The 23,817-nt window shown below is 37.1% G+C and overlaps 1 protein-coding gene across 1 annotated transcript in view; it reads right to left on the bottom strand.

The window, feature by feature from the left end:
- ADAM32 (ADAM metallopeptidase domain 32) overlaps positions 1-23,817 on the bottom strand; it is a 94,764-nt gene that overhangs the window by 39,424 nt on the left and 31,523 nt on the right. Inside the window, 3 exon segments of the mRNA XM_023751825.1 lie at positions 4,751-4,843; positions 11,961-12,138; positions 13,091-13,227. Of these exon segments, the coding sequence (XP_023607593.1) occupies positions 4,751-4,843; positions 11,961-12,138; positions 13,091-13,227 (408 nt within the window).

Genomic DNA, 23,817 nt, shown 5'->3' with positions numbered 1-23,817 from the left:
CCCAAAACAAAGAAGAGGAATCTCTCCATAGCTCCTGCTGGGTAGCCTCAGGAAGAGGCTAAATTAGCACCTCCTTAGAGATCCAAGAGCCAGTGTACCCAGTGGTCAGATGGGACCATCCAGATTACAACTCCACAGATCCATAAGGGACACACTCAGGGGGCAGACTCAGTGAGCACCAAAGCCCCACTGAAGCAAGTCTTGCCCCAGAAGGGTGTCTCCAACACAGAAGTTCTCCCACTGCAGACATAGCTGATTCTCACAGACAATTGGCCTGGAGGTCAATTCCTCTCAGTGATACCTACAACAATCAAGGCTTAACTACAACAAGACTGTGCACAAAGCCCACAAAGGGGTGCACCAAGAGTGTCCACCTCAGGTAATTGGGGAGGCTGAGCCACTGCACCCTATAGGACACCTAGCACAGAAAGCCACTCTATCAACACAGGGAAGCATAAAAAGTGCGGAGACAAAGAAAAAGGTCACAAATGACAGAAATGGAGGAAAGCAAACTACTGGATATAGAGTTCAAAACCACACTTTTAAGGTTTTTCAAGAATTTTCTAGAAACCGCAAATAAATTTAGTGAGACGCTCAAGAAATCTAGTGAGACCCTCGAGGTTATTAAAAAGGACCAACTAGAAATTAAGCTACACTGACTGAAATAAAGAATATTATACAGACACCCAACAGCAGACTAGAGGATCGCAAGAATCAAGTCAAAGATTTGAAATACGAAGAAGCAAAAATCACCCAACCAGAAAAACAAAAAGAAAAAAGAATCCAAAAATATGAAGATAGTGTAAGCAGCCTCTGGGACAACTTCAAGCGTACCAACATCCGAATTATGGGGGTGCCAGAAGAAGAGAGAGACCAAGATATTGAAAACCTATTTGAAGAAATAATGACAAAAAACTTCCCCTACCTGGTGAAAGAAATAGACTTACAAGTCCAGGAAGCGCAGAGAACCCCAAACAAAAGGAATTCAAAGAGGACCACACCAAGACACATCATAATTAAAATGCCAAGAGCAAAAGACAAAGAGAGAATCTTAAAAGCAGCAAGAGAAAGACAATCAGTTACCTACAAGGGAGTACCCATACGACTGTCAGCTGATTTCTCAACAGAAACTTTGCAGGCCAGAAGGGAGTGGCAAGAAATATTCAAAGTGATGAATAGCAAGAACCTACAACCAAGATTACTTTACCCAGCAAAGCTATCATTCAGAATTGAAGGTCAGATAAAGAGCTTCACAGATAAGAAAAAGCTAAAGGAGTTTATCACCCCCAAACCAATATTATATGAAATGCTGAAAGATATCCTTTAAGAAGATGAAGAAGAAGAAAAAGGTAAAGATACAAATTATGAACAACAAATACACATCTATCAACAAGTGAATCTAAAAATCAAGTGAATAACCAATCTGATGAACAGAATAAACTGGTGAATATAGTAGAATCAGGGGCATAGAAAGGGAGTGGACTGACTATTCTGGGGGGGGGGGCAATGGGGTGTGGGGGTGCGGGAAGAGACTGGACAAAAATCATACACCTATGGATGAGGACAGTGGGCGGGGGGGGTGGTAAGGGCAGAGGGTGGGGTGGGAACTGGGTAGAAGGGAGCTATGGAGGAAAAAAGAGGAACAACTGTAATAATCTGAACAATAAAGATTTCATTTAAAATAAATAAATAAATAAATAAATAAAAATCTGTGGTACATCTACACAATGGAATACTATGCTGCAATAAAAAAGAAGGAATTCTTATCATTTGTAACAGCATGGATAAACCTGGAGAGCATTATGCTAAGTGAATAAGACAGTCAGAGAAAGATAAATATCACTTGATCTCACTAATTTGTGGAATATAATGAACAACATAAACTAATTAACAAAAACAGATCCAGAGACAGAAGCATCAATCAGACTATCAAACCTCAGAGGGAAGGTTGGGGAGGGTGGGAGTAAGACAGGAGAGACCAACCAAAGGACTTGTATGCATGCATATAAGCCTAAGCAAGGGACATAGACACCATGGGGGTGAGGGCATGAGTGGGGGCATGGGGGGATAATGGGGGCATAAGAACATACATGTAATACCTTAATCAATAAAGAAAAAAATCAAAAGAAGTAAAACTGTCATTATTTGTAGATGATGACATGATACTGTATATAGAGAACCCTAAAGACTCCATCAAAAAACAACTAAAACTGATGAATGAATTCAGTAAAGTATCAGAATACAAAATAAATATCCAGAAATCAGTTACATTTTTATACACTAATAATGAATTATCAGAAAGGCAAACTAAAAAACAATCTCATTCACAGTTGCTTCAAAAAGAATAAAAGAACAAGGAATAAATTTAACCAAGGATGTAAAAGACCTGTACTCAGAAAATTATAAGACACTTAAGAAGGAAATTGAAGAAGGTACAAATAAGTGGAAGCCTATACCATGTTAATGGATAGGGAGAATTAACATCATTAAAATGTCCATACTACCCAAAGCAATCTACAGATTCAACACAATACCTATCAAGATACCAATGTCATATTTCACAGAACTAGAAAAAATATTCCAAAAATTTATATGGAACCACAAAAGACCCCAAATAGCAACAGTGATCTTGAGAAAGAAAAACAAAGTTGGAGGAATCATGCTACCTGATATCAAACTATACTATAAGGCCACAGTAATCAAACAGCATGGTACTGGCATAAAAATAGACATACAGATCAATGGAACAAAATAGAAAGCCCAGAAATAGACCCATGCCTTTAGAGTCAATTAATATTTGACAAAGGAGGCAAAAACATGCAAAGGGCTAAAGATAATCTCTATATATAAAAGGCTAATATGCTAAGTGCCCAACCATTCAACTGTTCGATCATTTGACCAGTCGTTACGATGCGCACTGACCACCAAGGGGCAGATGCACAATGCACAGGCATGGAAACATGGAACAGACTGATGCATCTCAGAAGGAAGTGGGGAGGGGGAGAGGGCGGGAAGAGATTAACCAAAGATCTTATATGCATTCTAGAGGCCCAGTGCATGGATTTGTGCACCAGTGAGGTCCCTCTGTCTGGCCTGCGCCCTCTAGCAATCCAAGACCCCTTGGGGGATATTGGACTGCCGGTTTCGGCCTGATCCCCATAGGCCAGGCCGAGGGACCCCACCGGTGCATGAATCCATGCAGCAGGCCTCTAGTTTAAATAAATATTGTTGGGTAAATTGGACAGATAAATGAAAAAAAAGAAAAGAAACCAGACCACCTTCTTACATCATACACAATAATAAACTCAAATGGATTAAAAACTTAATTGTTAAACTTGAAACCATAAAAATCATAGAAGGAGCCCAGCCAGGGTGGCTCAGTGGTTGAGTGTCAACCTATGAATCAGGAGGTTACGGTTCAATGCCCCGTCAGGGCACATGCCCAGGTAGCAAGCTTGATCCCCAGTGTGGGGCATGCAGAAGGCAGCCAATCAATGATTCTCTCTCATCATTGATGTTTCTATCCCTCTCTCCCTTTCACTTCCTCTCTAAAATCAATAAAAATACTTTTTTTTTTATAAATCCTAGAAGGAAACATAGGCAGTAAAATCTCTGACATTTCTTGTAACAATAATTTTTCTGATATAATTCCTCAGCTAAGGGAAACAAAACAACAAGAAAACAAATGGACTACATCAAACTAAAAAGGTTTTGCACTACAAAAGAAACCAGAAACAAAATGAAAAGACAATCCATTGAATGGGAGACCATATTCACCAATACATCTGATAAGGGATTAATATCCAAAATTTATAAAAATCAACACACACATACAACAACAACAACCCAATTTAAAAATGGGCAAAGGTCTTGAAGAGACACTTCTCCAAAGAGGACATACAGATGGCCAATAGACATATGAAAATATGCTCAAAGTCACTAATCCTCAGTGAAATGCAAATTAAATCCACAATGAGGTATCACCTCACACCTGTCAGAATGGCTATGATCAATAAATCAACGAACAAGTGTTGTGAGAAAAAAGGAACCCTTCTGCACTGTTGGTGGGAATGCAAATTGGAGCGGCCACAGTGGAAAGCAGTAGGGAGTTACCTCAAAAAATTAAAATGGAACTGCCTTATGAACCATCAATTCCACTTCTAGGAATTTATTCGAAGAAACACAAAACACTAATTCGAAAGAATATATGCACCCCCGATATCAACTGCATTATTTGCAACAGCCAACATTTGGAAACAGTCCAAGTGTTGTCCATCAGCAGATGAGTGGATACAACAGCTATGGTACATTTACACAATGGAATACTACTCAGCCTAACAAGGAAGAAAAGTTTACCCTTTGCGACAGCATGGATGGACCTGGAGAACATTATGCTAAGTGAAATAAGCCAGTTAGAAGAACAAAATGATTTCACTCATATGTGGAATCTAATGAACTGAACAAACAATTAGAATAGAGGTAGACTCATAGATAGCAGGCAGATGGGGGAGGGGGGGGAGGTAAAGGGATTGATCAAAAAGGAAAAAAGGGAAATAACTCATGGAAACGGACAACAGTGGTTACCATTGGCGGGGGGAGGGAGTGGTTGGAGGTGGAAGAGGATATACAGAGGATAGGGGATAAGTCGTGATGGAAAAAAATAAAATAAATAAAATAATAAAGGGGAAAGAAAGAATCCCAGACATGATTCATTATACACTTGGATGATATTAATAAACTTAAATCTTACTTGACAGTTACTGCAGCATAATCCTGTATCACAAGCTGATCCTGCTTTCAGCACACAAAGTTTAGGATCACAACAGCTATCTTTTCCACATTGCTATGAATGAGTGAAATGCAAATAAAAATACGTTATAACAATATAAACTTTGGTAGGAGCTATATTTACTGGGCTTTTTAGTTTGGGGAAAGAATATGAATTCTTTCAAAATTTATAGATTTTTACATTTCTAAACTATTAAAATACTAAAGTATTTCAGGTCAAAAGAGAGTTACTGGAACCCCACTAACTCTTAATCAATTAAAATACTATACAAAATATATGGAACAACTTTTTTCAGAAACTGGATAAAAGTAAGAGAGTAGAAAGGTGGTTACCAGTGCCAGGCGAGTGGGGGGGGGGGGGGATATTGATCAAAAAACACAAAATTATTTAGAAAATGAACTAGTTCTGAGAAACTAATATACATCATGATGACTCCAGTTAACTGTAATGGACTGTATACTTGAAATTTGATAGTAGGACAAGCAAAGCATTCTCAGTACTGCACACACAGACACACACACACACACAAATGATAACTGTTAGGTGATGGATGTTAGTTGGACTGCTAGAATCACGTCACAATATATACATATATCAAAATACCATGCTGTATACCTTAAATATATACCATTTTTATCTGTCAATTATACCTCAATAAATCTGGGGGGAAAGTGTGTGTAGAATTTAGGCCCACTGCAAAGGTAAAGAAAGTGGTCCCTAAGACTGCCCTTGCATTTTACAGCAATCACCAGTTCACTGGAGTCCCAAAACCACCCTCAGTTTTGATCATTTCCTGATAGAACTCACACATTTCACTGATAGCTGTATATTCAAGTTTTGGTTTCTTATATGGGAAGGATACAAATTAAAATCAACCAAGAGAAAAAGCACCTAGGACAGAATCTCAGAGAAGCACTAAACATGGAGTTCCTATTACCTTCAACCCATGGAATCACAGACTTGCTACACTCCAAGCATTGATGTGTGACACTTCTTAACTCATTCTTTAAGGCCAGTATAACCCTAATACCAAACCCAGTTTAAGACATTATAAGAAATGAAAATTACAGACCAATATCTCTCATAAGCATGGATGCAAAAGTATTCAACAAAAAATTAGTAAATCAAATCCAGCAATGTATAAAAAATATGCATCACAACCAAGTGGGATTTATCAAAGTATTCAAGGCTGGTTCATAATTCAAATACCAATTAATATAATCCATAGAGTTGACAGGTTAAAGAAAAATCATATGACCGTAATAACTGTTACAGAAAAGGCATCAGACAAAATACAACTCTCATTTATTATACAAAATGTTAGCAAAACAGGAATAAAGAGAATCTTTCTCAATCTGATAACAAACATCTAAAAAAAGTCTACAGCCCTGACCAGTGTTGTTCAGTGGCTGGTCCGTGGACCAAAGGGTTGTGGGTTCAATTCCCAGTCAAGGGCATGAACCTGGGTTGTAGGTTCAATCCCAAGCACCGGTTGGAGCATGTGTAGGAAGCAACTAATTGATGTCTCTTTCACATTGATTTTCTCTCACCCCCGACCCCACTGCCTCCCTTTTACTTTAAAAAAAAATAAAATACATAGGAAAAAATATCCTCAGGTGAGGATTATAAACTACAACAACTAAAATGTCTATAGCTATACTTATGGTGAGATAAGACTATTAGACTGGGAACAAGGCCAAGATGCCCCGTCTCACTACCCCTGTCATAATCCTAGTCTTAATCCTATATAATAAAAGCCTAATATGCTAAGTGTCTAGTCGTCTGTTGGCCGTTCAACCAATCAAAGCTTAATATGCTAATGATATGCTAAAGCTGCTCAACCATTCGCTATGACATGCACTGACCACCAAGAGGCAGACAGTCGACCGGTCGACCAGTTGCTATGATGTGCACTGACCACCAGGGGGCAGACACTCCAACCGGTAGGTTAGCTTGCTTCTGGGGTCTAGCCAATGGGGACTGAGCAAGACAGGCGGACACACCCTGAAGCCTCCTGCAGTCCCTTCCTGGCCCTGATCGTACACCGGTGGGGTCCCTCGGCCTGGTCTGTCCCCTCTCGCAATCCAGGACCCCTTGGGGAATGTTGGAGAGCTGGTTTCGGACCAATCCTGCAGGCCAGGCCGAGGGCCCCCCACTGGTACACAAATTTGTGTACCATGCCTCTAGTGTAATAATAAAATAAAATAAATGTTTGAAAAAATACATGTTAGAAAGAAAGAAGCAAAATTGTTGTGTCCATACATGCAAAGAAAATTCCAAATAATCAGCCAAACAACAGCAACAACAAAAACTTCCCATGACTAATAAGTGATTATATCAAGGTTGCTGGATACCAAAGTTAATACACAAAATTCAACTGTTTTTCTGTAGAGAAGCAATTAAAAAATGGAACTTTGAAATAAAAAACACAATTTCATTTACATGACCACCAAAACAATGAAGTTCTTGGGAATAGTTCTAACAAAATTTTACAGGATCTATATAAGAAAAACTACAAAACTATAATAAAAGAAATCAAAGAAGATATAAATAAATAGAGATATATTTCATGTTCATGAATAGGAAAACTCAATATTATTAAGTTGTCAGTTCTTCCCAACCTGATTTAGAGATTCAATGTAATTCCAATTAAAATTCCAGCAAGATGACAAACTGACTCTAAAGTTTTATGAAGAGGCAAAAGAACCACAAGAGTCAATACAATACAGATGAAGAAAAAGGAGGAGGAGGAGGAGGAGGAGGAGGAGGAGGAGGAGGAGAAAAATGGAAAGACTGACAATACCCAATTTCAAAACTTATTATAAACTGAACTAATGATTATATGGTATTCACAAAAGAATAAGCAAAGATATAATTTAAACAAAATACAGACCCAAGAAATAGACTGAGATAATAAGATCTTTGACAGTGGTGCAATTACAATTCAATAGAGAATAAATAGTGTTTTCAATAAATGGTGCTAGACAACTGGACATCCACATGGAAAATAACTCTAGACACTGTTCCTATACCTTCCATACATACACACGCGTACACACACACACACACACACACACATCTTCAAAATGCATCATAAACCTAAATGTAAAATGCAAAACTATAAAGATTCTAGAAGGGTAGATTTAAGGGTGAAGATCTAATGTTAAGTACTCTTCCACAATGTAAAAAAATAAATAGGAATAACACCAATCTTAAACAAATTCTTTCGCAATCTCCTTGTGAAAACAAGCACCATAATCCTAAGGAAATATTGGCTAATTAAATCTAGCTAACGAGCTAGGTAGATCAAAATCCAAGTGGAGCTAATCTCAGTAATGCATGATTGGGTTAGCATTCAAAACCAACCAGTGAAATGCACTAGATTAATAGGGAAAAAAGGAGAAAATGCATATGATCAGCCCAATAGACACAGAAATAAGACATTTAACAAAGTTCAACACTAATTTTTGGCTCAAAGTTCTCAGCTAACTACAAACAGAAGGAAACTTCCTGAAGATGACAGAGGGCATCTGTTTAAAAAAAAAAAAAGGTTATATCTAACATCATATTAAGTGGTGAAAATCAGAAAGCTTTCTCCATAAAAATAAGAACAAAACAAGGAAGACCATTCTCAGTACATCTAACCAACACTAAATCCAAGGTGGACTCACAAAGTCAATAGTGTTTTTTCACTAGCAATGGTTAAATAAAATATTAATACTATCAAAACCAGTAAACTACACAAAAACTAAACAAATTAAAGAACTTATACAATTCAACACCAGGAAGACCAACACTCTACTTTAAAAATGGACAAAAGACCTAAATAGACACTTCTCCAAGGAGGACATACAGATAGCCAGTAGACATGTGAAAAAATTGCTCAGCATCACTAATCATCAGAGGAAGGTACATTAAAACCACAATGAGATATCAACTCACACCTGACAGAATAGCTACCATCAATAAACTAATAAACAACAAGTGTTGGCGAGGATGTGGAGAAAAGAGAAAACCCATGCACTACTGGTGGGGATGCAGACTGGTACAACCACTGTGGAAAACAGTATGGAGTCACCTCAAAAAATTAAAAATGGAACTGCCTTTTGACCTCGTGATCCCACTTCTGGAAATATAGCCTAAGAAACCTTAAACACTAACTTGAAAGAATATATACATCTTTATGTTCATTGCCGTGCTATTTACAATAGCTAAGATTTGGAAGCAGCCCAAGTTCCCATTCCTAGATGAATGGATTAAAAAAAAAGCTGTGGTACGTTTACACAATGGAATACTACACAGCAGTAAAAAAAGAGAAGTAACTCACCTTTTTCAACAGCATGGATGGACCTGGAGATAATTATGCTAAGTGAAATAAGCAAGTCAGAGAAAGATAAAATACCTTATGATTTTACTTATATGTGGAATTTAATGAACAAAGAAACTAACAAACAAAATACAAACATACTCATAAACACAGAGAACAAACTGACAGCTTTCAGAGGGGAGGTGGGCTGGGAGGGTTAGGTTAAGAAGGTGAAGGGAATAAGCAAAAAACTAAAACAAAAAACATAGACACAGAGAATAGTGTGGTGATTATCAGAGGGAAAAGGGAGTGGGGAGTGATAGAAGAGGGTAAAGGGGGGATACAAGGAGACGAGGCTATGAGTGGTGAACACACACTACAATGTACAGATGATGTATTACAGAATTATACAGTTGAAACCTATACAATTTTATTAACCAATTTCATCCCAATAAAATCAATAAAATCATTTTTTTTAAAAGAAGAAGACCTAAATTTAACACCATGGGCATGGATAGACTCAATATTGGTAAGAAAGTAATTCCAGAAAATTGATGTATGGATGCAACACAATTCCAATCAAAGTCCCTACATTCACATGCTGATTCTATAATTTATGTGGAAATACAAAGGTACTAGAATAGTAAAGCTATCCTGGAAAAGACAAGTAAAGTTGGATGAGTTACACTGTGGTTTCAAGACTTACTATAAAAGTACATTAATTAAGAGAGTGTGGAATTGGCATAATAATGGACATATTTTAAAAAACAGAAAACAAATTCAGGCAGAGATACACATGGGTGGTAACTTATTTTCATAAGGTGTTAAGATAAAACAATGGCGAAAGATAGTTACTTTAACAAATACTACTAGAAAAAAAAACTATATTCACATGGAGGATAATGTATGTTAACCCAAATCTCTCAAACATAAAAACAAACTCAAATGTATCACAGGCTAAATTTAAAAGTTATAACTATATAACTTCTAGCAGAAAACATAGAAAATATTTATTACCTTGGGTAAGCAAAGATTTATTAAAATAGAAAAAGCATGGCCATAGCAGAAAAAGTTATAAATTGGACTTTATAAAAAATAAGTAATGCCTGCTATTCAAAGACTTGGTTAAGAAACTGAATGAGTAATCCATAGACTGAAAACAAATATTTTTAATATACATGTCTGACAAAGAACTGGTATCCAGCCTATACAAAGAACTCTTAAAAGTTGATTATAAAAAAATAAGTAACTTCATTTTTAAAACTGGCCACGTATTTAAACATATTATTCAAACAACAAGTGGCCAATAAGGACATGAAAACATGCTCAACATTATTAGTGTCATCAAGGAAATACAAATCAAAATCATTGGAATGGCTAAAATTTAAAGGCTGCAATATCAATTTCTGATGAGGATGTGGAGGCAAAGTTTCATATACTGCTGATAGGACTATAAAATGATACAGCCACTTTGGAAGATAGTTTGGAAGTTTCTCATAAAAATACACTTATTATATGACCCAGCAATTATTTTAGAGTTCAGAATAAAGGCCCAATACTGTTAACAATTCAAATGGCCATTATTAAATGGATGGAAAAACAGATTGTTGTATATCCAAACAATGAAATATAACTCAAAATAAAAAGGAAAGACTATTATGACAGAAAACAATGTAGCTGAATCTCAAAAATACTGTGTTGAAAGGAAGAAGCTAGACACAAAGAATATGTGTTGTATCATTTCTTTCATATGATTTTTTTGTTGTTGTTAAGCCTCACCCAAGAATATTTTTTTCCATTGATTTTTTTAGAGAGAGATGAAGGAAGAAAGGGAGCAGGAGAGAAAGAAGCATCAATGTGAGAGAGACACATGGATTGGTTGCCTCCCATACAAGCCCTGACCAGGGCCAGGTATCAAACCTGCAACACAGGTACATGCCCTTGAGCAAGAATTGAACCCAAGACCCTTTCATGTGCAGGCCGATGCTCTAGCCACTAAGCTAAACTGGCCAGGACTCATATGACTTTCTTAATCAAACAAAACTGACAAAATCAGAAGTGGTCTGAAGATGAGAACATGTGGAAATTACTGTAACTTTTGACCAAGTTTGGGGTATAATGAAAAAAATCTGCACCAATGCTTATATACATTTGCCGAAAATCATCAATCTGTATATTTAAAATGAGTAAGTTTTATCGTATGTAGATTATGCCCCAATAAAAATAATTTGAAAATAAAGAAAGAATAAAGAGAGAAAACTTGTTCTACCAAATGGTAAAACATAATACCAAAAAAAGGCACAGTAATTAAAACAATATGATATATGCACAAGTATATTCAAACTCTTTATCAAACCCTAATAGTTATTTGCAACTATTTATTTTGTAATCATAGAAATTTATGACATCTGTTATGTTGTTCAAATACTTCATTAGAATCATTATATCCTGGAAATTTTGCATTCATAGTTTCAGGATATTCCATCAAAATCTCCCAATTGTTCAGATTGTAATATTAACACAGACCTCTCTTACCATAATTCTAGTTCCACTGTGAAGTCAGACCCTAAAGGATACTTGATAGTCCATTATCACATTAATATTCAATAAGACATTTATAAAATGTCCAAAGGTTAAGCATAGGTTTGGAAAGATCTTATATATTTAGTCTGGAACTAAAAACCTCATCCTAAACTCCCATTTGTCCCATCAGCATTAATTTTTTGGAGTACATTTTATATTTGTTCAAAACTTTTTCATCTATAAAACTTAGTATATTCTTGCATGTATTTCCACCTTAATTTTACAAAGAGATTAACTGCAACAATAAATGTACTAATCAATTTTCCTAGTTATCAGACTTACATCCTCAGTACCACAGTCACAAACTTCAGGGGTCTCCACTTTGCCGTTGCCACAGACTGCTTTTTGACGCACTTGCATTTGTGGCTTATTCTGAAGACATTTGGCACCCATATTTAAAATGAAACTTTTAAAGTCACTCAAACTGCAATTGCTAAAAGTCTTCACACCACTGGACTGCCTAAAGATGAATCCGTATAATGTTGTTGGCAGCATACTCTTAAAAACAAAACTCTGTATTATATAAATTAATTTCAAAATGTAAAATTCAATAAAAAATTATAAATGTTCATAACGAAAGCTTAGAGGCCAAAATCATTCTTGAGGAAATCATATGATTTATTCACTGGCACACATGTCCTTATGAAAACAAAATTAAGTGCAACTCAATAGCAAAAACAAACAAGGGACTAGAAAATGGATAAAGGCTTAAAGAGACATTTTTCTAAAGAAGACATATGAATGGCCAAACAACATGTATATGAAAAGGTGTACAAAATCACTAAACATCAGGGAAATGCAAGTCCAAAACTCAATGAGATATCACCTCACACATGTCAGAATGGCTAATTTTTTTTTTAAATAGTAAGTGCTGGCAAGGTTGTGAAGAAATCGAAACCCTGGAACACTATTGATGAGAATGTAAACTGGCATTGCTGCTACAAAAAATTAAAAATATAGCAACCCATATGATCAAAAATTCCCACTTCTGGGTATATATATCAAAATCACCTAGTATGACTGTATTACTGTCAATCTCCCACTTTATGCCCATCCGTTTGCTTTATTTATTTAGGTGCTCCTATCTTGGGTGCATAAATGTTTACAAGGGTTTTATCCTCTTGTTGGATTATTCCCTTTATCATTATGTTCTCATTTATCTTTTTATAGCCTTTGTTGTAAAGTCTATTTTGTCTGATAATGTATCTTGCAGGTTGGATTGGTTATCCTTGACTGTTCTTAATGGTACATCTCCCTCCATGCTCCTCTTACACTGAATATTTCCTGTTTAAAGTTCATAGTACTTGGTCCATTTATAGCTAATGAGTGCTATAAGTAAACCCTATATTTGTGCTTCAAATGTTTAAAACAAAATAAACATAATAAATAAATCTTAGTATTTAAAAACTTACACAGCCTCTGCATTCATTACACAAATGGCTCCTGAACACTGGCACTTCTTTGGGTCATCATATGATATGCCCAGACTGAGTCCCACCATCTGGGTAACAATTACTGAAAATGCCTCCAAAGTTATCTCCTCGGAATACTGCATTAAAAACAAAGAAAATGAAAATGAAAGACAATTCATTGAAGGGTGTTAAAAATAATATTTTTTCTAATTCTGAACATTTTTATTGTTCTATCAAGTACTTTAAGAATAGGTAAATACAGCTCCTTGGACAGGTGAGAAGCGGAAGCTCTTCTTATGAAATTTTATTGAGATACTAGAGGCCCAGTGCACGACATTTGTACACTAGGGAGAGGGAGGGTTCCTCAGCCTGGCCTGCACCCTTTCACAGTCCGGAAGCCTTCGGGGGATGTCTGACTGATGGCTTAGGCCCGCTCCCGCAGCCGCAGAGATGGGAGAGGCTCCTGATGCTGCCATGCTCGCCAGCCATCAGCCTGGCTTCTGGCTGAGTGGTGGTCCACCTGTGGGAGCACACTGACCACCTGGGGGCAGCTCCTGCATTGATTGTCTGCCCCCTGGTGGTCAGTGTGTGTCATAGCTACCAGTTGTTCTGACGTTCGATCAATTTGCATATTACCCTTTTATTATATAGGATAAGCATATTGAGTTAGTGCCAAGCTTCACCCTAATTAAACATTTGCATAATTAACATAATAAGTATATAAAAGGGCTGTTTTTACATTATATTTTGGCTATCTCAGCCATGATCTTCAAGTTACCTAATTTCTTATGACAGCTCTCATGTACACTTAGAATAGTCCACATAATATTCCACCTCTGAGCTCATGAAGTGCCCACATAACAAAATATTGCATTTAAGGGTGATATCTGCTTCCTTCTATTATTCTTAATGACATAGGAACTGTTGTCAAGAGAAATCACATTCTTGGATTAGGCTTTGCATATATTTAACAAGTGCACATATAACTTCCTTGCCAAGGAGAATGGGACACTTAGTGCTGTTTTTGTTATCATTTCTGGTGGGTGTAAGGTAAATATTTCATTAAGTTTTAACTTGCATCTCATATATTTTTGACAAATTGGCTATCTTTTTGTGTGAAGTATTTATTCAAGTATCTTGTCCATTTTCTATTGCATTTGCCTTTTTATTGATTTCTGCAAGCATTTTATGTATTCTGTATATGAGTCATTCTTAGTCATGCACTGCTAATACTTTCTCTACTCTGTGGCTTGTCTTTTCACTCTCTTAATGTCTTTTCATGAACAAAATTTCCTTAATTTGATGTGGTCCAATGCATCCAATGTTTCCTTTATCATTAGTGTTTTTTCCGTCTACTTTAAGAAAACTTTCCCTATGCCAATAGTCATGAAGCTATGTTCCTTTTTTTACCTTCCAAGGCTTTATTGTTTAATTTTACATGTAGATCTACAATCTAACTAAGTTTTATATTTTGAATAGCAGTGAAATTACATTTATCAAAAAGACTATCCACTATTATCAGACTTTTGGTGCTTATCACATTGCAGTGTATACTGATGTCAAATTATGTAGTACACCTGAAACTTATAAATATAATATAATATACCAATATTAGCTCAATAAAAAAATATTGCCCACTAGTAAGTACATGACAATCATCTTTGTAAAAATTTTATTACAGCCCTAGCCAGTCTTGCTCAGTGCATAGAGCATCAGCCAGCAGACCAAAGGGTCCAGGGTTTGATTCCGGTCAAGGGCACATACCTTGGTTGCAGGGTCCTCCCTAGCCCAGGCCTGGGTCAGGGTACATGCAGGAGGCAATCAACTAATGTCTTTCTCCCACATCGATATTTCTCTCTGTCTTTCCCTCTCTCTTCCATTCTCTCTAAAAATCAATGAAAAAATATCCTCAAGTGAGGATTTTTTTAAAAAATGAGTATATGCCTATCATTTGTCTATTTCTAAACTATTCTAATCCATTGGTCTATTTATTTGTCTACTGCTGTCTTAATCACTGAAGCTTTATGGTAAATAAGTCTTACTATCAATTACAGTATGGCCCTTTGCTGTGATATTCATCAAGATTACCTTAGCCATCTTGAAGGGGAGAGCGGCTGATCCTACAGCCACAACGCCCAGGGACCAGCTGCCTCGGCTGCGAACACACAAACACCAATTTGGGGTCAGGGTAACCCTCAAATGTGAAAGGGGTTCCACAGGGCTGCTGGCAGTGGGGGACTTTAGATCTAAGACCACAGCCATGGGAGACTGCACCCAGAAAGGCAACCTGAAGTTCTATATCGGCCGCACAGTGCTGGGGGGAGAAAGACACAAGGCAGCACAGTTGCTCTATCTTTATAACTTCCTTGCTCTTACTTGCTAAACCCGGTGCATCTGATCTTTCAATTAAAAACACTCACCGAGACTGCAGGAGAAGGTGATTTTTGTGAAAACTGGGGAGCAGAATAGGGGGAGATGAGTAGGAAGCCAGCTCTGGGAGAGTCCGTCCCTTCAATCCTGAACAGACATTTTTCTCCTGAAGACCAGGCTCCTCTTAGCAGCACAGCCTCACCCAGTCTTGAGCATAGCAGGGGAAGGAAGATCTAAATACCCCCAGGGAGCAATGGGGGACTGAGTTGAGGGGCCATTTGGTCCTGGAAATACAGAAACACTGCCACCTAGGGGCTATGTCAGAAATAGACGCTTGTGTAAATACGACTAAAAGCAGGCAGAAAATCAAAGTGGGCAGATTGATCCCATCTGCTTAAAACCAAGGTTGTGACGTATGACACAGAGGAGCGCTGGATCGCTGAGAACTTCAACACTGTGCTGACTACATGACAGGAAACTGAGATGTGGCAGGCAGAACAGTAGAGAGGGGTCTTAAACCTGCCCCCATGGGACACTGAAGCTCTGCTGAACTTCACTACTTCACTTTTTTATTTGTTATCTTTTACTTATGAAACTAAAAATTTTTCTCACTTTATTTTTTTATTATTATAGTTTTTATTATTATACTTTTTACCATTTTTTAAAATGTTTTGGATTAGGGTTCTACATTCTATTTTTATTTTTATTTCTTTTATCATTATCTTACTCTATCTCATTTTTTCCTTTATGCCAACACTTTCTTCCTCACTTTTCCTATTTTCATCCTGTTTCTCTTCTCCTGTTCCTGCTTTAGTTTTTCTCTATCCTTTCTTTTTACTCCCTGTTAAAAATTGATCTTCTTTATCTGCTTTACTGATGCATTGCTATTAAAGTATTCTCTGTTGGCCTACTCATATATCTCATTTCCTCTCCCCTGCTCCAAGTCCATGCACACTTCTCTTTCTTCACTAGCCAAATATTTTTTCTCTCTTTCTTGTTGTTGTTTGTTTGACTGTTAGTCTATTTTTTGTTGGTTTTGGTTTTTTATTTTATGATTTTGTTTTTCCTCTCCTCACTGTTCTCTTCTCCTACTAATAGCTTAATTTGTTTCAATCACCAACTCAGGCCTATAGGCTCTCTATTCTCCTTTTCCAAAAATAGATGAATACATAGATGGATAGATAGATTAAAGAAAGGAAAAATTTTTTACATATTTTTTTCTTTTTTTCAATTATTATTTTCTACTTTTTTTTTTAGTATTTTCTTTCTTTTCTTCTTATACACTCATTTCTTTCTATCCCCTCTAAACTGAATCCTGGCCATTTCTCCATTCACTCAATTCCTTAACCTTATCTTTTGGAAATAAGCTCTGCCTCTTCAGATTCAGCTTCCCTCCCTTTTTATGTGTTTGTTGTTTGCATTTTTGGATCAGTTGTTGGTTTTTTTGGAGTTGTCTCCCCATATACATTTATATTTTTTCCATTCTTTTTTCTTCTTTTTCATTTCTCTCTTACATTTTTTCCTTTCCCCTACTTCTCTTTTCTCTGGTGGTCACCTTTATTTAGGATTATTGATATCATGAGTACATTCGTGTTTTGTGCCCTATGAGTTGTGTCTTGGCAAGTTGTACTTTGTGCCTTTAAGTCAAAGTGGTAGAGAGTGAGCCACATAACCAGACACCCTGAGAGGAGCAAAAATGGGGAAACAAAAAAACAGCCCCATACAAAAGAAAAGGAGATTCATCGGAAAAGGAAGTAAACGAAATGGAGGCAAGCAACCTGTCAGAGAACGAATTTAGAGCAATGGTCATAAGGATGCTGAAAAGGATAGAAGACAAATTCAACAACATGTGTAAGAACCAAGAGGAAATGAAGAACCAAGAAGAAATGAAAAATGACAAAGCTGAAATAAAGAACACAATAGAAAGCATCAACAGTAGACTAGAAGAAGATGAGGACTACATCAGTGAGCTAGAAGACAAGGTAGGAAAAAAATACCCAAGCAGAGCAGAAACTGGAAAAAAAATTAAAAAACAGGAGGAGAGCGTAAGGAACTTTGGGACAACAAAAAACAAAACAACATCTGAATAATAGGAGTGCCAGAAGGAGAGGAAACTGAGCAAGGAATAGAAAACATGTTTGAAGAAATAATGACAGAAAACTTCCCTGATTTGGGGAAGAAAAACTCACAGAAGTCCAAGAAACTCACAGAGTCCCAAACAAGATGAATCCACAAAGACCAACATCAAGACACATTGTAATTAAATTGGCAAACACCAATGACAAGGTAAGAATCTTAAAGGCTGCCACAGAGAGACAGAAAGATACCTACAAGGGATCTCCCATCAGACTATCAACTGTTATTTCAACAGAAACACATCAAGCCAGAAGGGAATGGAATGAAATATACAAACTCATGCAAAGCAAGGGTCTGAATCCAAGAATACTGTACCCAGTAAGGCTATCAATCAAAGTTGAGGGTGAAATCAGGAGCTTCACAGACAAAAAAGGACTAAGAGGTTTATTACCCCAACCCAGCAATGCAAAAAATGCTACAGGGTCTGCTGTAAAAAGAAGAAATAGGACCGTAACCGGTTTGGCTCAGTGGATAGAGCATCGGCCTGCGGACTGAAGGGTCCCAGGTTCGATTCTGGTCAAAGGCATGTACCTTGGTTGCGGGCACATCCCCAGTAGGGGGTATGCAGGAGGCAGCTGATCCATGTTTCTCTCTCATTGATGTTTCTAACTCTCTATCCCTATTCCTTCCTCTCTGTAAAAAAAAGAAAAAAACAACAATAAAATATTTAAAAAAAGAATAGGAAAGGATCCATTGGATTTAAAGAAAAGAAGAAGAAATAGGAAGAGAAGAAGGAATATAGGCATAAAGAATAAAAATGGTGACAAACAAGTAACTATCAATAATAACTTTAAATGTAAGTGGATTAAATGTCCCAATCAAAAGACACAGGGAAGCTGACTGGATAAGAAAACATGACCAATATATCTGCTGTCTACAGGAGACCCACTTCAGAACAAAGGACTGACACAGACTGATGGTGAAGGGATGGAGGTTTTTCAGGCAAATGGAAATGGAAAAAAAAAGCTGGGATAGCAATACTGATATCTGACAAATTAGACCTCAAAGTGAAGGTCATAACAAGAGATAAGGAAGGCCACTTAATAATCCTAAGGGGAGCAATTCAACAAGAAGATATAACTCTGGTAAACATATATGCACCCAATGCAGGAGGACCGAAATACAATTAAAAAAAAAAAAAAACTTCTGGAGAATATCAAGGGAGAGATTGACAGCAATACAGTCACAGTAGGGGACTTTAATACCCCACTAACACCACTGGATAAGTCCTCTCTAAACAAAAAATCACAAAGAAATAGCAATCCTAAATGACTCACTAGATCAGATGGAATTAATTGACATCTTCAGAACATTTCACCCCAAAGCCACAGAATATACATTCTTCTCAAGTGCACACAGGTCATTTCCAAAGATAGACCATATATTGAGACACAAAGTCTCTTCAAATTCAAGAAGATGGAAATCATATCAAGCATCTTCTCAGATCACAATGGCATAATATTAGAAATAAACTATAATAAAAACAATTTAAAAAATCAAACACTTGGAGGCTAAATAGCATGCTATTAAACAATGATTGGGTTATCAAAGAGATCAAAAGAGAAATAAAAAGCATCCTGGTAACAAACAACAATGAAAACACAACAATCCAAAAGCTATGGGACATAGTGAAAGCAGTCTTGAGAGGGAAGTTCATAGCTCTCCAGGCCTACCTCCAAAAACCAGAAACAATGATAACAAATTATCTAACCCTACAACTCAAAGAGTTAAAGAGCAACAAGAAAAGCCCAGTGTAAGCAGAAGGAAGGAGATAATAAAGATCAGAGCAGAAATAAATGACATAGAGACAAAAAAAATACAAAAGATCAAAGAAACCAAGAGCTGGTTCTTTGAAAGAATACACAAGATAGATGAACCTCTAGCCAGGCTCTCCAAGAAGCAGAGAGAGAGGCCCAAGTAAACAAAATCAGAAATGAAAAGGTGAAGTAACAACCAATCCCACAGAAATACAAGGGATTATAAAAAAAATACTTTGAGCAATTCTATTCCAACAAACTGGACAACCTAGATGAAGTGGACATATTCTTAGAAAAATACAAGCTCCCAAAACTTAATCAGGAAGAATCAAAAAACCTGATTAGGAAATTGAAGCAATAATCAAAAATCTTCCAGCAAAAAAAAAAAAAAGCCCAGGGCCAGACAGCTTTACAGGGGAGTTCTACCAAGCATTCAAAGAAGAACAAAAACCTATCCTCAGACTATTGCAAAAAATTCAAGAGGAAGGCACACATCCAAGCTCTTTCTATGAAGCCAGCATTACCCTAATCCCAAAACCAGATAATGACACCACACCAAAAGAGAACTACAGTCCAATATCCTTGAACATAGATGCTAAAATCCTCAACAAAATTCTAGCAAATCGAATCCAGCATTACATTAGAAAGATCATACACCATGTCCAAGTGGGTTTTATTCCGGAGATGTAGGATGACACAATATCAGCAAATCAATAAACGTGATACATCACATAAACAAATTGCAAGACAAAAATCACATAATCATAGCAATTGGTGCAGAAAAAGCATTTGACAAAATCCAACATGCTTTCTTTATAAAAACTCTCAGCAAAGTGAGAATAAAGGGATCACACTTCAACATAATAAAAGCCTTATATGACAAACCTACAGCCAACATCATACTCCCCTTACAACAGAAACAAGACAGGGATGCCCACTTTCACCACTCCTGTTTGATATAGTATTGGAAGTGCTAACCAAGTGATCAGACAAGAAGAAAAAATAAAAAGCAACCAAATTGGAAAAGAAGAAGTAAAACTGCCCTTACTTGCAGATGACATGATACTGTACATTGAAAACCCCAAAAATTCCATCAAAAAACTATTAGATTTAATAAATGAATTCAGCAATGTAACTGGATACAAAATTAACACCCAGAAATCTATGGCCTTTTTATACGCCAATAATGAACTCACAGAAAGAGAAAGTAAAAAACAATCCCATTTACCATTGCACCAAAAAAATTAAGATACCTAGGAATAAACTTAAGGAGGTAGAAGACCTGTACTCAGTAAACTACAGGATATTGAAAAAAGAGATAGAGGAAGACATAAACAAATGGAAGAACATACAATGTTCACGGATTGGTAGAATCAACATCATTAAAATGTTCATACTACCCAAAGCAATCTATAAATTCAATGCAATCCCCATTAAAATACCAACGGCATATTTCAAAGACCTAGAGCAAACTCTCCAAAAATTCACCTGGAATAAAAAAGGACCCCGAATAGCTGCAGCAATCTTGAGAATGAAGAAAAATGTTGGAGGGATTACAATACCAGATATCAAGCTATATTACCAAACCACAGTTCTCAAATCTGCCTGGTACTTGCACAAGAACAGACATAAAGACCAATGGAACAGAACAAAGAACCCAGAAATTGACTCAAGCCATTATGCTTAATTAATATTTGACAAAGGAGGCAAGACCATACAATGGAGTCAAGACAGTCTCTTCAATAAATGGTGTTGGGAAGGTTGGTCAGTAACATGCAAAAAAAAAAAAAAAATGAAACTAGATCACCAACTTACACCATATACAAAAACAAAACAAAACAAAACAAACAAACAAAAACTCAAAATGCCTAAAGGACTTCAATGTAAGATGGGAAACCATAAGTATCCTACAAGACTCCATAAGCAGCAAAATAGCAGACATATGTCGTAGCAATATCTTTACTGATACAGCTCTTAGGGCAATGGAAACTAAAGAGAAAATAAACAAATGGGACTACGTCAAAATAAAAAGCTTCGGCACAGCAAAAGAAACCATCAGCAAAACAACAAGAAAGCCCACTGCATGGGAGAACATATATGCCAATGCTATTTTAGATAAGGGTTTAATCTCCAAAATTTACAGAGAACTCATACAACTTAACAAAAAGAAGATAAATAATCCAATCAAAAAATGGGCAAAGGACCTAAATAGACATTTTTGAAAGAGGACATACAGAAGGCCAAGAGACATATGAAAACATGCTCAAAGTCACTAATCATCTGAGAGATGAAATCAAAACAACAATGAGATACAATCTCACACCTGTCAGAATGGCTATCATCAACAAATGAACAAACGACAAGTGCTGGAGAGGATGTGGAGAAAAAGGAGCCCTCTAGTACTGCTGGTGGGAATGCAGACTGATGTAGCCACTGTGGAAAACAGTATGGAGTTTCCTCAAAAAACTAAAAATGGAACTCCCATTTGACCCAGTGATCCCACTTCTATGAATATATCCCAAGAAACCAGAAACACCAATCAGAAAGGATTTATGCACCCCTATGTTCATAGTAGCACACTTTACAACAGCTAAGATTTGGAAACAGCCTAAGTGCCCATCAGCAGATGAGTGGATTAAAATCAGTGGTACAGCTATACAATGGAATACGTCACCGCTATAAAAAGGAAGGAACTTTTACCATTTGCAACAGCATGGATGGAACTGGAGAGCATTATGCTAAGCGAAATAATCCAATAGGAGAAAGATAAATATCACATGATCTCACTCATATGTGGGATATAATAATCAACATAATCTGATGAACAAAAATAGATCCAGAGACAAATAGCAGGAGAAGGTGAGAGGGGTAGAGATCAACCAAAGGACTTCTATGCATGCATATTAGTGTAACCAATGGACAAAGACTCCGGTGGGTTGGGGGTGGGGGATGGGGATGGGAGTCAATTGGGAAAAAAGGAAACATATGTAATACTTCAAACAATTATAAAAAAAGAAAGATTTTCTTAGTTATTCCTAACTCTTTGCATCACCATAAAAATTGTAGTTTCAGTCTATCAATTTTACACACTCAGACACCTGCTAGGATTTTTATTTGGGACTGTATTCACCCTGTAGATCAATTGGGGGGGGGGGGTCAGTGTCTTTATAATATTGTCTGCCAGTCCAGGATGTTAGACACTGTAATAATGTTTTGTTTCTTCTGGATAGTCTTACACATTATTTGATAACTTTTTACTTCTAAATTTATTTTTAAGTTTTAATTTGTTTGTTGCCAGTATATAGAAATACATTTTGTTTTGTTAAGTTTAGCTCCATTTACACTCCTCCAACCCATATATTACTATGTGTATAATTTTAATGTAATGTTAAATGCAGCTACAAACAAGATTATAAAATCTTAGTGATTAAATATACTCACATAAAGCCCTGTGTAGATGTTCCTGTTTGTGGGTGGCCTTACATATGCTCATGCTGAAATAATTACTTATTGTGCTCCTGTCCTTATTTATGTACTAAAGGCCCGGTGTATGAAATTTGTGCACATAGGGAGGGGATCCCTCAGCCTGGCCTGCACCCTCTCGCAATCTGGGACCGCTGGCTCCTAACCACTTGCCTGCCTGCCTGATCACCCCTAACCACTCCACCTGCCTGCCTGATCACCCCTAACCACTCTGCCTGCCGGATTGATCTCCCCCAACTGCTCACCTGCCTGATCACCCCTCACCACCTCTGCCTCAGCCCCCACTGTGGCGGCTTCGTCTGAAAGGATGTCCGGAATGACGTCTGGAAGGTCATTCAGCTGTCTGGTCTAATTAGCATATGACACTTTTATTATTATAGATTTTTCATTAAGCTCACCAGGGGAAAGGCTCACACAAATTTTAACTGCTCCAACCAAGAAGTGACACACATTGCTCCTATTCATGGAACATGGCTCCCTCTTTTATGAGGTCAGAGAAATGTGGTCCCTAAATTGGCACACGCTTTCCAGCCACAGCTTAGACCAGGGGTGGGCAAACTTTTTGACTCGAGGGCCACAATGGGTTCTTAAACTGGACTGGAGGGCCGGAACAAAAGCATGGATGGAGTGTTTGTGTGAACTGATATAAATTCAAAGTAAACATCATTACATAAAAGGGTACGGTCTTTTTTTTTTTTTAGTTTTATTCATTTCAAACGGGCCGGATCCGGCCGGGGGGGGGGGTTTGCCCCCGCTGGGTTTAGACAATGTAATCAGACTGCCCCCAATGAAACACTATTGCACTTGTTTGAATTAAAACCGGGGGCCTTTTTAAACCCCCCAAAACGAAATGTTATTAAGGGCTGGGGGGGCCATATCCAAAACAAATTTTTTTAAAACCCCCCATCCCCTCTGACTCTGAGATCCCCCTTTTAAAACCCTTTTTCTTTTTTACAAAGGAATTAAATTTAAAATTTTTTC

This window comes from Myotis lucifugus, unplaced genomic scaffold, assembly GCF_000147115.1.
Source record: "Myotis lucifugus unplaced genomic scaffold, Myoluc2.0 scaffold_26, whole genome shotgun sequence".
NCBI lineage: Eukaryota > Metazoa > Chordata > Mammalia > Chiroptera > Vespertilionidae > Myotis > Myotis lucifugus.
The sequence above is the reverse complement of the archived record's forward strand: the minus strand, read 5'-3'. Positions and strand labels throughout refer to the sequence as shown.